This window comes from Pelodiscus sinensis, chromosome 7, assembly GCF_052426305.1.
Source record: "Pelodiscus sinensis isolate ZL-2025 chromosome 7, ASM5242630v1, whole genome shotgun sequence".
Taxonomy (NCBI): Eukaryota; Metazoa; Chordata; order Testudines; family Trionychidae; genus Pelodiscus; species Pelodiscus sinensis.
Window position 1 is genome coordinate 2660542 of NC_143058.1, and position 15055 is coordinate 2675596.

Sequence of the window (15055 nt, forward strand, 5' to 3'; positions counted from 1 at the left end):
CAAGGGGGGGCCCCGAGCAGCAGAGTGAAGGGGGGCGGACGGGAGACGTGGGAGGCAGCTGCAGGGCCCTGGCACTCAGCCTGGGGAGCAGGGGGTCAGCAAGGGTGCTATGGAGGCCCGGCTTTGAGGGAACCTGGGCGAAGGAGCAAAGCCAGATGCTGTGACATGGGTGGGGAGCAGGGATTCACCAACAGAGAACACCCCAGGGCATCGTTATGGCTCGTAATTACAGGGCACGCAGCACCAAAGCCAAGCGCCATGTGAGTCTTCTCACTGCCACTCCAGAGCCCCCAAGGCTTCGCACCCCCCCCACCCCCCATCTTGTCCAGCATCTCTGTGCCGCCAGAGCAAGGCAGCAAGCCCACAGAGCCGGCAGGATACAGTCAGCTCCCAGCTCTGTACGCACATCACATGGAAACAGCCCCGACTCCCGGCTCTCTGTCCCGGCCGAAATCAGCCCCAGGGCAAAGCCACAGGGAGAGGAGCCCGGGCAGGATGGGGGAACAGCCTGCCTGGCAATGCTGGGGGCCATGAGCCCCAATCCCCCTTGGTACCCTGCCCCTGCAGTGGCTCCACAGGGAGACAGAGCCCAGTGTAAGAAAGATCTCGGTCCTGCTATTCACCCCCCTTGTCGCTGTGGGACTGGCTCCCGGGAGATGCCTCCGGCCATAGCCAGGCCCCCATGGGCAGTGTCACTGCTGCCCAGCAGGGGGAGCTGGTGAGGGCCAGAGAGACTGCCCCAGACTGCGGAACTCACTGCCACTAGAGAGACAAGACCAGCCTCCACAGGGACCTGACTGCAAAACTCACCTTGGTGACTCGGCTCCCCCTCCAGGACCCTTCCTCACCCAGACGCACGCCCCGAATAGACCCACCCCCAGCCCTTCTCCTCCTCGCCTTGCTCCTGGCTGTCCCGTCAGATGGGGTCTCCTGTCCCTTCCTTGCCCTGGACTGGAGGGGCCCACAGCTGCAGCCAGGGTCTGGCAGGCTCCCCCCCCCCCACTGTCTGCAGGGGGCCCCTCCCCACACTGCCCTGGGTTTACTGCACCGGTTTTCCTTGCTGCCCCGCCCATTGCAAACTCGGGCGCTCCTGGCCGCGGAAGGGGGGGGGTGCGCAAAGGGGGAGGAGCCGAGCTGGCTGCGTGCTCAGGGGCCTTCCCCCTCCCACACCCACGGCGGTAGGAGGGTCGCCGTCTCCACGCCGCCCTCCCTCCCGCCGCCATCGCCCTTTTAAGAGCGCAGAAATTCTTCACATAAACAAGCGCGGAGCCTGGGCGCAGGGGCTGAGGAGCGGGGATTCCGGGGGGCCCCTCACCCCAGGGCGCCGGGGGGGGAGGGGGCTCGCGCGGGACAGGGCCCCGCCCGCGGAGTGAGGCAGGGGCGCAGGGGGAGGGGTCTAAGGGGGGCGCTGGGGAGCCGCTAAAAGTTGCCCCAGTTCAGGGAGGAGTTTGGGGTCTGGGGCAAGGGGGGGAGCGTGGGGAGCCTTGAAACAGCCCAGGGAGCGTCTAGCAAGAGCAGCTCCGGGTCCGGACGAAGGGGCGACGCCAGGGGCCCGGCCCGGCCAGCTGGAGACAGCCGCCCGCGCGGATGCTGCTGCTGCGCCCTGCCTCGCCGATGGCGCGGGCCAGAAACCGGCGCAGGCGCTGCGCGGGTGGGGGAGGGAGGCAGCGCTGCGATCTCCCCCTCCGCGGTTCCGCACCGACTCCGGCCTTTGCAAACCGCCTCCCAGCAGGGCTCGGGGGCAGCGGCGGGCGCAGCCGGGCGCACGGAACCGTCCCGCGGCTGTAAATCCGGCGCAGCGCGGAGCCGCGGCCCAGGCCCTGCGCGGCCCCCTCGGGGGTGGGGGTGGGGGTGGGGGCGCTGCCAGGGAGGCCGGGCGGGGCCGGGCCGAGGCAAGGGGCCGCTCTAAAATTCCTTTCCCTCCCGAAGCGCGCAAAGCGGAGCCCCCCCCCTCCAGGCAGTAGTGGGAGGTGAGCCCCGGCTCTTTGGGGGGGAGACGGGACGGGGCGGGGATTTTATAGCAGGCCCCCTTTCTAGCCTGGGGGACAGATTTGCTCATGCCAAGCAACCCCATTGAGGTGGGGGGAGCTGCTGCTGGCCCAGCTGGCCCCAGGGTTACCCACCCCCCCCCCGCCCTCTGCTACACCAGTCTCATGGTTGGCTCTGGCCCCATGGCGCTGTGCAGTGACCTGCAGCCCCGGGCCTCATTCGAGGGAACAGCATCTTGCAGCAGGGAGTTCCATGCGGTAATGACATCCCGTGACACTTCCTTGTCTCTGCTCTGAGCCCCGGGCTCAGCAGTGCCACCTCACTTAACCGCTGAGCTCTCCGGTCACCACAGGTGGCCCTGGCCCGTCCCTCTTCTCCTTCCTGCAGCTGGAACAGTCTCAGTGTTGGTCATTTGCTCACAGTCAGGCTGGAAGGGAGTGGGGGACGGCATCAGCCCAGCCCCCTGTGCAGACCAGGACCCTGTGACCCTAGACCTGGGGAGGGGGGTGCCACAGAACATCAGGCCCTGGTCACCTTGCTGTAGGGTGACGGGGGGGGGGGGGAGGAAGGGGGCTGGTGGCGGCTGTAGAAGGCTTCCTGCCGGACCTGGTGCTACAGACCACATGGTGCCCCAGAAGCAGCCTCCTGGGGGGCACAGGGCTCTGCACCCCTGGCCAATGGGAGCTGGGGGGCAGTACCTGCAGGTGAGAGCAGCATTCACTCCGTCTCTGGCTGCTTCCAGGGCCCAGCATGGTCTGTGGTGTTAGGCCAGGCAGGAAGCTTACCTGAGCATCCCCGCTAGCTGGGAACCACTGGTGGCAAAGCCTGTACCCCAGCCCTGAGCACTAACCCCTGCCCCAGCGTTGAGCCCTCCCCCCCAACTCAAAGTCCCTCACCCCAGGGCCTGTGTAACCACCACCAGGTGGATTTGAACCTGGGACCTCTGGAGCTTAGTGTAGGAGCCTCTAGAGCTTGAGCTAAAACACCAGCTGCCTCCCCGGTTAGGCTGCCGAGTTCTTCTCTCTCACTGTATGTGGTCTAAGTGCCACCCCACGGGACAGACGCCCGCACGAGGTGTGTGGGTTACACCTGCACTTCCAGATGGAGTCTGTACCCCCCTCCCACAGCTGAACCCCTCTGCCCCATCCCCACAGCCTGGAACCCCCTCTTCCACCCCAAACCTCCCATCCCCGGCCCCACCTCAGAGCCCGCACTCCAGCGAAAAGGTAGAATTCTGTTGGGTCGTGGCATCAACAACTTTCTTCAACGGACTCACAAGGACACAGTTTGAAAAGCAGGCCCTAGAGCGGCTCTGCCCTAACAGGGCTTTGTCACGGGAGATATTGAAGAGCAGGTTGGACAGACGCCTGCCAGGGATGGGCTAGACGGTGCTTGGGGGCAGGGACTGGACTTGATGCCTCTGGAGTTCCCTGCCAGTTGTAGGATTTCATGTTCGTCTTGTGGGAGCACTGCCAGCTCCATGGCTCAAGCCTGCAATGCTACATCCAGGGTTCAAAAAGTCTTTCCCTTTGCACAGCCCAGTTTGCGGGTACTTCTATGACCACAGCAGCACCAGGCCGCTTCTGGGCCCCGGGGCAAGGTGCTGCACGGACGCATAGCGGGAGGCACCCCCTGCCCTGGAGGCCTTGCCCGGTTTCTGACTTTGTGTCTTGCACTCGGGGGAGCTGGGTGGGGCATTTTTGAGCCAAAATGTTTCAACCAGAAAGCAGAATGTGCAGTACACAGTGACGTGTTGGTGCAGTGCCTCATGGGAGTTGTAGTTCAGGCGCGCAGTGCCTCATGGGAGTTGTAGTTCAGGCGCGCAGTGCCTCATGGGAGTTGTAGTTCAGGCGCACACGCTCCCATTCTCTGAGATAGGCTGGGCTCCGGGGTGGGACTACAGCTCCCATGCTGCAGTATGGCCGAGGCTGCTCTCCACGGGGAGGACGAGGCGCCTCCTACTGGCGTCAGCTGGAGATCCCCCTTAGCTCCCCTGCTGGAGGCTGGTGGTCTGGGAGCCGACGAACCAGATGCAGGTGGGAGTTGTCTGGCAGGCTGCAGCTCTGTCCGGGGCATAGAACTTGCCTTTAGCTTACGGTGCTGTCAGTTTCACCGGCCACACGCCCTCCTCCCCATAGGGATAGTGAGGGCCCCCCCCGCGGGACCCGCTAGTTCCCTTCGCCTGTACGCTGGCCCGCACAGCCTCTCCTGCCCGGGGCTCTGGGGGGCTCCCTTAGGCATAGCTGCCCCCCAAGCGAGCCAGGCCAGCGTGGTGCTGCCGCAGCCGGGCAGTTGCAGGCAGGGAGAATTCCACGCAGGCTTGAAGTGGAGCAATCGTCAGGAATGACCTGGGGCTGGCAGATCCCGGATGACCTGAAGCTGGGCAAAGGCCCAGAGCGCCGGCGGTGGGAAATCCGCCAGCTGAGCAGAGCAGGGAGCTGGCTATTAGCACGCCCGGGCCCGGGGAGGGCTCCCTTCTCAGCGCTAATTGGGAGGAGAGGCTCTCTGGGGGCTGCGAATTCACTTAGGCCGGAGCGCCAGGCGGCGGTGCTGGGCCCCAGGGGGTTTGCCAGCTCGCAGAGGCAGCTGCTCGCAGTGAATGGTGCTGGGAGCTGCCCACGGCTGGGGACGCCGCAGCCTGGCACCGGGGGCAGTGCCAAGCCCTGTTTAACCCTGTCCCTGCTGGCGGCGGGTGCCCCCTTTTCCTAGCCATCTGTGCAGAAAATCCCTTGCCAATGCAGGGGAGCCGGCTGAGCCGTTGCACCCGGGCCCCACCACTCCCAGCTGGCCGGGGGGTGACCCCTGTATGCAGCTGTGCTCCAAGGGGGTGCAGTATTCCAAGGGCCCAGCGGCCCCTGGACTGCCCCAGATCCCCGCCCTGCCTCCATCCCCCAGCCCACCCCGCTCCCCTTCCACAGCTGGCCTGGTTGAATCGGGGTGTGGGGGGGAGCTGCTGCTTCCTGGGGTACGCTCTGGGAGACAGATCCACAGGGTGGGACTCGCCCATCAGAGCCAGCCCCACCACTGGCCGCAATGCATGCTGGGAGCTGTAGTCCCCCTGGCCCTCGCCTCCCTTTCGGGTTCCTGCCCTGGAGCGCCCCGGAGCCCGGTCACCAAGCACCAGCTTCCTTCGCCTCCACAGCAGGTTGCTGGTTGATTTAGCTACAGGCTCTGGGGGGGGCTGACCTGCGGGGGACGGCCTGCAAAGCGGGTTGTGGGGGGGGTCTTGCTTGGCTCTGTGAAGGGCTGGCAGGTTTGGGGCTGTTGCCAACCAGCCATCGGCCAGTGGCTTTTAGCCGTCACTGCCTGCGAGCGGCCACACAGCGACCGGGCGACCCCGCGGCCCTGCAGGAGAGCCGGAGCAGCCAGACGGGGCCAGCCCAAAGATCCGTCCAGCCCAGCGTCCTGGCTGCCCCCAGTGACCAGCGCCAGGTGCCCCAGAGGGAGGGAACAGAGCAGGGAACCGTCCAGTGATCCCTCCCGTCACCCACTGGCCCGGGTGGGTTTGTCTGCTGCCGTTGCCCCTAGTGAACGCCGAGGCCTGGCACACTTGGGACAAGGAGGGTCTTTGGTCCGGATTCCGTCCCCACCGCTCCCACCTCTCCCTGCAAAGCCAGCTGGGATGCGCCTGGTATTTCCAAGGGGGAAATGGAGCCGCTCCCCTCCCCACGCTCCTTTTTAACCCTTTCAGGGCCCCTTCCTGCAGCGGGGAGCCGCAGAAATGCCCTTGGAACAGCAGGGGGCGCTTTGGAGCAGGACGCGGTCACCCGTGACTGTGCTGCAGCAGCTCAGTGTGTAGGCACCAGGGTCCCTTTGGGCCGGGGGCCCAGGGCTGGCAGGGGTGGCCCCGTCCCAGAGTCCCTCCCTCGCAAGCCGAGGGACTGAGCGCCGTGTGCTCGCCAGCCGGGGGACCTGTCTGGGGAGACCCTTACGCCCCCGTCTGCACCGTGTCACCTCCCGGGCCTGCTCCCCGAGAAGGGCTTTGCCAGGTGTCCTTGATCAGAGGCCCTGCTGCTAACGGGCAGTGCTCACTATGGCTGCCATGCTCCACCCCAGAGGTGGCCGCACGCCGTGGGACGTGCTGTGGCAGAGCCGGGGCGGGTTCCTGGGAAATGTTCCTATTCGGAGCAGTGACCGGCGCTGAAGGGCAACACTAGGCTCTTGGCGGGAGGCTCGGCCCGGCGCCCCGGCGGTGGCTTGGCTCCGGGAGCGGTTCCCCTCGTGGGCCTGCACCAGCCAACGACCCTCCTGGAGGAAACCCTGGAAATCAAGTTTATTACCAAATCGGCACCTGGCCGGCCGGTCTGTGACCCGAACTCCCCGTCTCCTTCAGGCTTTCACTCCCCCCGGCCACAGCTGCCGGCCCCTCCCAGCCCCACCAGCGAGGCTCCAGGGTTCCCCAGGGGTGAGTTGCCTCCACTGTCTGTGCGAATGGAGGCTGGGGGGCAGGACAGGGCTGGTGGGGACTGCGGGTGGGGAGTGAGGGGCACTGGCAGAGCTGTGGGGGGCTGTAGGTGGGGAGTGAGGGGCCCCGGCAGGGCTGGGGGCAGGGCTGGGCTGGTGGGGGCTGTGGGTGGGGAGTGAGGGGCCCTGGCAGGACTGTGGGGGGCTGTGGGTGGGGAGTGAGGGGCCCTGGCAGGGCTGGGGGCAGGGCTGGGCTGGTGGGGGCTGTGGGTGGGGAGTGAGGGGCCCTGGCAGAGCTGGGGGCAGGGCTGGTGGGGGCTGTGGGTGGGGAGTGAGGGGCCCTGGCTGGGCTGGTGGGGGCTGTGGGTGGGGAGTGAGGGGCCCTGGCAGGGCTGGGGGCAGGGCTGGGCTGGTGGGGGCTGTGGGTGGGGAGTGAGGGGCCCCGGCAGGGCTGGGCAGGGCAGACCAGGGTGGCGGGTAGCAGGGGTGTGTGGCTCAGGTTTGGGGAGCAGCAGCAGAGCTGGGGGGGGCTGTTCACAGGAACTGGAAAAGCGAAGGTGCTGATTGGTCAGTGCACCCCCCCCATGCCCTGAGATGGGGGATGCCCTGGATGCTGCTTGTCAGTCAGTGTGGGGGGGCAGGGAGCCCAGCCCCGAGTCCCATCTCTGCTGGTGGTGACAGGCAGGTTCCCCCCGGGGAGGGAGACAGACCCAGAGGCAGGACAAGCCCCTGGTGCGGGTGCCCAGCCGGCAGGGGCCGGGCCCATCATGGAGGCCCAGCCCGGGCTGGCGGGTCCGTGGGGGGGCGCCCGTAGGAGAAGCGGCTGTGGCGTCCGCAGGCCAGGAACCCAGCGCCGTGTGCAATGCAGCACGTCCAGATCTGCCGGGGGCGAGAGGGAAGCCAGGTGAGCAGCTGATTGGGAAAGCTGTGAAGTGGGGGGAGGGGCGGGGCATGTTGGAGCTGGGGGGGAGATGGCAGAGGACCCCCACTCTCTGCCCCAGAGTCCAGTGGGATCAGAGCCCCCAACCTGAGCCACGTGCCCGGAAGGGAGCAGAGTCTGGCTCCAAGCCCCTCTCCGACCGGGGCTGGGGGTGGGATAACGCGGCAGCCGGTTCTGGTCTCCCCCAGGCTGGGGTCTGCCAGGCAGCAGGTAGGGGCCAGTACGCCCCAGATACCTCGTCTTGCTCGGAGCCCAGGGGCTGTGCTGAGGGATTCCCCCTTAACCCCCCCATCTGACCAGCAGGTTTCCCCTTTGGGCCAGGCACTGGGGAGGGACATAGGTCCCAAGCCCCCACCAGCCCTAGAGCGCAGGCCCCGCCCCGCCTGCCCAGCCCCCCTACCAGGTAGGCGGTGAAGGCCAGGTAGCCGGCCAGCACGAAGGCCAGGGGGATGTAGTAGGCCAGGCTGCCCAGCGTGGGGATGTAGATCACCACGAAGTAGAGGTTAATGGCGCAGATCAGCCCGGTGATGAGGACCATCAGCACCTTGCTGACACTGCAAGGAGACCAGAGCGCCCGTGAGCCCAGCCCGGCCCCCTCCCAACGCCTGCCTGGAGCGGGCACCGGAGGGGGAGTCTCCCCTGCAGCTGAGCTCCCCGTGCCGGGCTGCATGCCCTGGCTAGCACATGGCGAGCATGGCCCTGCCCACCTATGCCCCGCCCCTCCCGCAACCTCACTGCGTGATTGGCTGAAGGATGCCCCGCCCCCCCGGTCCTCCAACGTTCTGGGGTTCTGCTGCTTGTTAATATCGGCCTGGGGGGGTCTGATTGCGGCGCCAGGCAGCGGCCAGCGGGGGCGGGGTCCCCGGGGCAGATACTCACACGCCGTTGGCAAACTCCTGCATGAGCGGCCGCATGCTGGTGAAGGTGAGAACCGGGAGGACGGCGAAGGGCAGCTGCAAGGCAGAGGGGCAGGGTGAGGAGGAGGGGACCCCGCTCCCAGGACCGGCCCCCATCCGCCGTGCGCCCGCCCGGCTCTCACCAGCAGGCTCTGCAGCACGTTGAGCAGGTCGTTCATGCCCGTCAGGTGGCTGACGTCCTTGAAGGCGGCGATGAAGACGGTGGGGAGGATGGCGAAGGAGCGGGTGAAGAGCACGCGGGCAAAGCGGGACCAGCGCAGCTGCAGGAACCCCTTGGGGGGGCAAAGGGGGCGCCCGGAGCGCGTGAGAACGTGCCGGGCGCCTGACGCCGGAGCCTGGCAGGAGGCCAGAAAGCAGGCGGTCGGCCCCCAAGTCACCCCAGCGGTTTCTCCAGCCGGGCTTTGGCGTTTGGGGGCGTGTGCCCGGCGCTGCCCCCTCCCCGGGTGCGAGGCGCCGCGGCGCCTCCTGCTGGTCACTCGGGAATTCGTGCCGGGCAGCCCCGGAGCGCCCCCTTCTGGCCCGTGCGGGAGCGGTTCTGCCACGGCCCTCCCAGACCGCAGCGCCCGCCCCCTGGGTCCTGCCCTGCCGCAGGGCCCCACTCGCTGGGGTCCTCCCCCTCTGGGAACCGCCAACCCCTGCACCCACCTTGCCAGTCGGCGGCCAGCCCCTGCCACAGGGCAAACTGCCGCCTGAAACAGCCCCTCATTGGCAAGGGTGGACCTGCTGCCTCGGGCCCCTCAGGCCCTGCAGCCTGGGAGCGGTGTCAGGCCAGAGCCCCCAGCCCTGCTCGGTCTCAGGGATCCTCCAGCTTCCCTGGCAGCCTGGCCCCTCCTGCTCCCCAGCGGGAGCCAGTGTCCCCTCCCCTCCCCTCCAGGAGCCCGTATTGATACATCCTGGCTGGGCCCTCCCTGGCTGCTCCTCCGACCCCCACCTCTGCCTGTCTCCAGCCTAGTCACTCACCCTGTGACCCCCGTCAGTTCTACCCCCCCCACCGCCCTCGCTCAGCCAAGGGCTCCAAACCCACCATCGCGTCCCCCCAGGGGTGCGAGTCATTCCCATGTCTGCCCTGGCGGGACAGAGCTGCCTCTAGGAGCAAACACCCGTTAACTGGGCTCCTCGCCCACCCCCCCGGGGCGCCCCGCCCAGGGAACGCAGGTGAAGCTCCCACGTGTCTCGTCCCCGCTGCATCCGTCCGGTAATGCCTGAGCCGGCATGTGTTGCAACCCCGGCTCTCTAGCCTGGGAGGGCACGGCCAGCAAGAGGCAGGGCAGCACGACCTGGGCCTGCGTGTGGGGACGAAATGCAGGAGGAACTGGGTCAGGAGTGGGGGGCACTGGCCAGGCAGTAGGGGAAGCCCAGGGCTGGGCCGGCAGGGGCTGGGGGTGGGGGGGGGCGTGAGGGGCACTGGCAGGACGGGGGGGGGGGGCAGGGCTGGGCCAGCAGGGGCTGTGGGTGGGGCATGAGGGGATTAGCAGAGTCGTTCCCCGACTTGCGAACGGTCGAGTTACAGCCAAGTGTTTGGTCCGTAACTCGTTCATAACTCGGAGAGAGGCTACTGCACTGAGGGAGGAACAATCCGTGTCACACACACAGATCGGGAAGCGACTGTCTAGGCAGGAGTCCTGCAGAAAGGGATCGAGGGGTCAGAGTGGCCCACAAGCTGAAGATGAGTCAGCAGGGTGGCACTCTTGCAAAAAAAGCCAACATGATTCTGGGCTGCATGAACAGGAGTGCTGTGAGCAAGACGTAGAAGTCGTTCTTCCGCTCTACTCTGCGCTGGTTAGGCCTCAGTTGGAGGATTGTGTCCAGTTCTGGGCACCACATTTCAAGAAGGATGTGGAGAAATGAGAAAAGGTCCAGAGAAGAGCAACAAAAATGATGAAGGGTCTAGAGAACATGAGCTAGGAGGGAAGACTGAAAGAACTGGGCTTGTTTAGTTTGCAAAAAGAGCAGACTGAGAGGGGACCGGACAGCACCCTGTACCTAAAAGGGTGTTACAAAGAGGAGGGATAAAAAATTTTCTCCTTGGCCTCTGAGGACAGGACAAGAAGCAATGGGCTTAAACTGCAGCAGGGGAGGTTTAGGTTGCACATTAGGAAAAACTTCCTGCCTGTCAGGGTGGTGAAACACTGGAATAAGTTGCCCAGGGAGGTTGTGGAATCTCCATCCCTGGAGATATTTAGGGGCAGGTTGGTTAGACATCTATCAGGGATGCTCTGATGGTGCTTGGTCCTGCTGTGAGGGCCGGGGACTGGACTCGACAACGACTCGAGGTCCTTTCCAGTTCTATGATTCTATTTGGTGCGATGGTTGCTGTCATTAGACTCCAGAGTGAACACCCCAGGGAGAACAGGGCAGTTCACCCCTGGCTCCGTGAGGCTGAGCACAGGTCTCTGCTGACTCAGGCCGGTAGCTGGGTCACAGCTGGAAGTTTCGCTCTGCAGCAAGCGGGGCTGGAAAAGCCAACCCCCAAACCAAAGCCGGGGGGCTCCCAGGGAAGTGCTGGTTCCATCCCAGCCAGTCCCGGCCCACCTCCATGACGAACTGTCCAGCGTAGGTCCCGGTCATGGTGGAGCTCTGCCCTGCGGCCAGGATCCCAATGGCCCAGATGTAGAGTGCGACGGAGCCAAAGTAACAGCCCAGGATGACGCCCTGAAAGGGGATGGAGCAGACTCCTATTAGCAAGGCCCAAAGGGGGACCCCAAAACCTCCCTTGCAGGGAGGCGGGGGCTGGATCTGCTTCCGGCTTCTCCCACGCTGAGCTGGCAGGTCAGCTGCTCCTAGTATCCCCTCGGTCTGTCTGTCAGCTGGTGGGGCAGTGCCGCCGTGGGAGTGAGGGGCGGGGTGGGGTACGAGTGTGTGGGGCGGGGGGAACAGCAGGGACCCTGATGGCTCCAGCAGGGGGCTGGGAGGTGGTGGTGGGCACCTGGGTGCTGCTGGAGAAAGGGTCCTGCCCTGGGAGCCCAGGCTGGGAACGCCCCCGCATGGGGTCAAGACATTTCCGTGCCGCTGGGCTCTCCCCTCCCCCGCAACCCCGGGAGGGGTCCGTGCCCCCGACTCACCCCTTGGTAGATGTCCACCGAGACGGTCTGGTTGTCGGTGGGGAAGATGGGGGCGTACTGGCTGACGCTGCTGTTGGCACAGACGTTGTACTGAAACACACAGGGCCCCGGTCAGCAGGCTGCCTGGCAAGTGGGGAGGGGGACTGGGGGGGCTGGCGGGGGGCAGGAGGAGGGCGGCCCTACAGCAGGCAGAGTGATCAGCTCCCCACATCCCTACCTGCCCCCCCCAGGGGGACCAACCCCCCCACAAGAGCCCATCAGAGCCCAGAGACTGGCAGCCCCTCTGGCTGCTGGGTGTGCGTGCTGCCCTCTAGTGCACGGCATGAGTGAGCTGTGTATCGGGGGGAGGCGTATCGGGGGGGGGGGGAAGAGGGAAGGTCCTTTCTTGGACTGAGCACTGGTTAAAAGACAGGAAACAAAGGGTAGGAATAAATGGTAAATTTTCAGAATGGAGAGGGGTAACTAGTGGTGTCCCCCAAGGGTCAGTCCTGGGACCAATCCTATTCAATTTGGCTACATCTAGACTGGCCACAAATTCCGGAAAAGGGATGCAAATCAGGTAAGTCAGCATAGGGAAATCCGCGAGGGATTTAAATATCCCCCGCAGATTTAAATAAACATGTCCGCCGCTTTTTTTCCGGCTTGGGGAAAAGCCGGAAAAAAGCGTCTAGACTGGCGCGATCCTCCGGAATAAAGCCCTTCTCCGGAGGATCTCTTATTCCTACCTTCAGGAAGGACCGTGGGAACCGCTGAGGGGCGGCCCCTGTGGGAGCTGCTGGGAAGTGCAGGTGGGTAGCAGGGGAGCCCAGTGGGTGGAGTGGAGTCCGTGGGGCACATGGAGGGGAGAAGGCCCCCCGATGGCCGGGACTCACCACGTCCTGGTTGGTGCGGTGGTAGAAGGCCTGGCCGAAGACGGCCATGACGAAGAGGTTGATGAGGAAGGAGACGAAGAGGGCGATGCAGGACTCGATCAGGAAGTACATGTTGGCCTCGCGCACCTGCTGCCTCTCGGAGCGCTTCACATCCCGGGTCTGGGTGGGGGGCAGTGTTACGGAGGCCCAGCCTGGATCCCCCACGGGGCCAGCCAGGCCAGCGCTAGGGAGCCTGGCTCCGCAACCTGGGACAGGGCGTCTGGCCAATGTTCCCTCTAATTTGTTTTCCACCCAAGTGCAGAATAAATGTTGTTCTGTGCACCAAGGCATGTGCAGATGTGCACCACAACAGACCCACAAGCTGCTGTGGGGGCCCCTGAATTTCTCCTGGGCGGCCGCCCATGTGCTCTGCTTCCAGGGAGCCCTGAGCCCATGGAAGGGGTGGCCTGTGGAGGGCATGGCATGCTCAGCTGGTTCCCAGGAGGCTTTGGGGGACACAGTGTGGGTGGGGTGCAGCCTGGGGCATGGGGCATCAGAGCCCAGCACTTGCCCCCTATCCCACCCACACTCCGGTACATTGAGTGCCCCCCACCCGCCCCCAGCATCCCTACCCGGTGGCTGCAGGGGCTGGGAGTGCAGCAGCGCCCCCTCTGGCGGGTTCACGCACTGCGCCCAGGGCTCCTAGTGCTGCAGGTGGCCGTGCGCCGGGGCCCCAGCGGGTTCCAGACGAGGCCCCCGGGGCGGAGCGGCTGCTGGGTGCCCGGGCCGGGCCCTCACCTTGACGAGGGAGGAGTGGAGGTAGATGTTGTGCGGCATGATGATAGCTCCCACGATGCCCACAGCCTGCAGCAGCTCCTCCCGCCCGCAGCCGCGGCAGTAGGGGAAGAAGATGCCCTTCAGCACCTCCCGCTGGTCTGGCTTCACCACCACGTACTGGGGGCAGAGCAGGGGGTGAGCAGCTGCAGCCGGGTCCCGCCCGGGCACAGAGATCTGCTGCGCTTGGGGGCACAGCCCTCCGGGGAGGGGTACAAGTGCCCTGGCAGCCCTCCCTCTTGTGGGGCACCCCCCATGCCAGGTCTCCCCGGCGCCATGGCCCTGTGCCCTGGAGGAGCTATCGCTGCCCCGATGGAGCAATCCCCCAAACAGATCCCTGTGGGGCAGCCCCCCGACGCCACAGCCCCGAGGTCCCGGCAGGGCCACGCCACCCCCTCCCCAACTGAAACCCTGGGAGGCAAAGAGCTATGCTGTGCCCAAGCCAGGAGGTGGGGCTGCCCCCCCGAGTCCATGGTCGCTGGAAGGCAGTGCCTCACCCGGAAGAGCGCCAGCCTCCCTGGCCGGGGGGTCCCCCCTCCAGATACTGCCCAGGCTGCCCCTGCTTAGCTTGGGAGCCAGGCCCGGGGCGTTACATTGCATTTCATCAGCGACTCGGGGGACACTGCGGCGCGTCCCGCCCAAGGGGCTCTTCCTCCGTTTACAAGGCAGCGGCGCGGCGAGGGACGGGCGCGAGCCGGGGCTTATCGGACAGTCGACTAGTCGCGCACAACCCTCCGCCAGACACGGCCCCTCCCCAGGCAAGGAGCGAGTGCAGCCGACCGGCCTGCAAACGCCCCACACGAGGGCCCGGGCGGGCTGGGTTTGGGGCAGGCCCGGGGACACGGGCAGAGAGGAAAGCCGCCTGTCTGCTCTCTGCCACGCCCCCCAGCGCGGCTGAGACGCCCCCGGCTCCCGCCGTGCACACAGCTGTGTCGCTGGCCGGGCACGTCCGTCAGACCAGAGGGCAGCCCACGTGGCCCCCTGTAACGTGGATCTGACGTGCCCCCCCCGTCACGCGGATCCCGCTGGGCTTGAGAGATCGGGCAGGGGGTTAGCTGACGGGGTTGCCCGCGATGGGGGAAGGGCTGGTCCCAGCGACCCCTTCCAGCCGGGAAATGTACCTCGTAGCCAAAGGTCACCGCCATGATCGTGATCAGGAGGGCGAAAAAGCCTTCCAGCTTCCGGAGGCCTGCGGGAAGGGAGAGCCGGGCTGTGCCGAGCTGCAGCGGTGCCCAGGCGGGCAGCTCCCAGCCAGCCCTGGGCCGGGGCGGCCGCTCTGCCTGGCCCCCTGGGGACAAGCCCCCAGCCCCACAGAGGCCAGGGCCAGAAGGGAGCAGCGGGATCCAGGCTGACCTGCGCCTGCCCCAAGCCCCGGCCGAATCACTGACCCCTCGCGGCTTGACTGGCACCTTCCAGAGATGCCCCCTTGCTCTAGTTCCAGCCAGGGGCCCTGCCATGCCCAGGGGCACTGGGTACCTTGGCGGGAGAGACTGACAGCCTAGCATGTCCCCGCCCATGTCCTGCCCCCAGGCCAGGCCTCCTGCTCTTCCCAGCGTTGTGCCCTGGCAGGCCCAGGCTGGCTTGCCCCTGCAGGGGCTCTGGGCAGCGAGTGTTGCAGCCGCCCTGCCCGCTGGAGGTCAGACCACCCCCTGGCGCTCTGGGGCTGGCCGCGTGGAGCACCGGGACTGGGGATGCCGTAGGACTCTGAGCTCCTGCAGGGTGGGACACTGGCCACCCACACCCAGGGACAATTCCCTCCCCACACCAAATCCAGCCACCAGCTGGCCCCCGCGGATGGCAGCAAACCCCGCCCAGCAGGTCCTGGGAACGAATCTCTGCAGCTCAGAGCCCTCCCCATGACTGCGTCCCCGTCCTGGCTACTGGGGGGACCCGCCGCTGGCAGGTCGGTCGGCCGCTCGCCCCGGGCGCCGGGGGGACCCGCTGCTGGCAGGTCGGCCGCTCGCCCCGGGCGCCGGGGGGACCCGCCGCTGGCAGGTCGGTCGCTCGCCCCGGGCGCTGGGGGGACCCGCTGCTGGCAGGTCGGTCGGCCGCTCGCCC

At 66.5% G+C, this 15055-nt stretch overlaps 1 protein-coding gene across 2 annotated transcripts in view; it reads right to left on the minus strand.

The window, feature by feature from the left end:
• Positions 1 to 3206: 3206 nt before the first annotated feature.
• Positions 3207 to 15055, minus strand: part of SLC11A1 (solute carrier family 11 member 1) — a 31556-nt gene continuing 19707 nt past the window's right edge. For both annotated transcript variants that reach the window (XM_089779620.1, XM_075932982.2), the window contains exons 7-15: positions 14119 to 14186; positions 12962 to 13117; positions 12185 to 12343; positions 11313 to 11402; positions 10783 to 10902; positions 8373 to 8522; positions 8213 to 8286; positions 7734 to 7887; positions 3207 to 7272 (exon numbers count right to left, since the gene is read on the minus strand). In XM_089779620.1, the coding sequence (XP_089635746.1) occupies positions 7159 to 7272; positions 7734 to 7887; positions 8213 to 8286; positions 8373 to 8522; positions 10783 to 10902; positions 11313 to 11402; positions 12185 to 12343; positions 12962 to 13117; positions 14119 to 14186 (1085 nt within the window). In that variant the 3' untranslated portion in view covers positions 3207 to 7158. The remainder of the gene's footprint in view (positions 7273 to 7733; positions 7888 to 8212; positions 8287 to 8372; positions 8523 to 10782; positions 10903 to 11312; positions 11403 to 12184; positions 12344 to 12961; positions 13118 to 14118; positions 14187 to 15055) is intronic.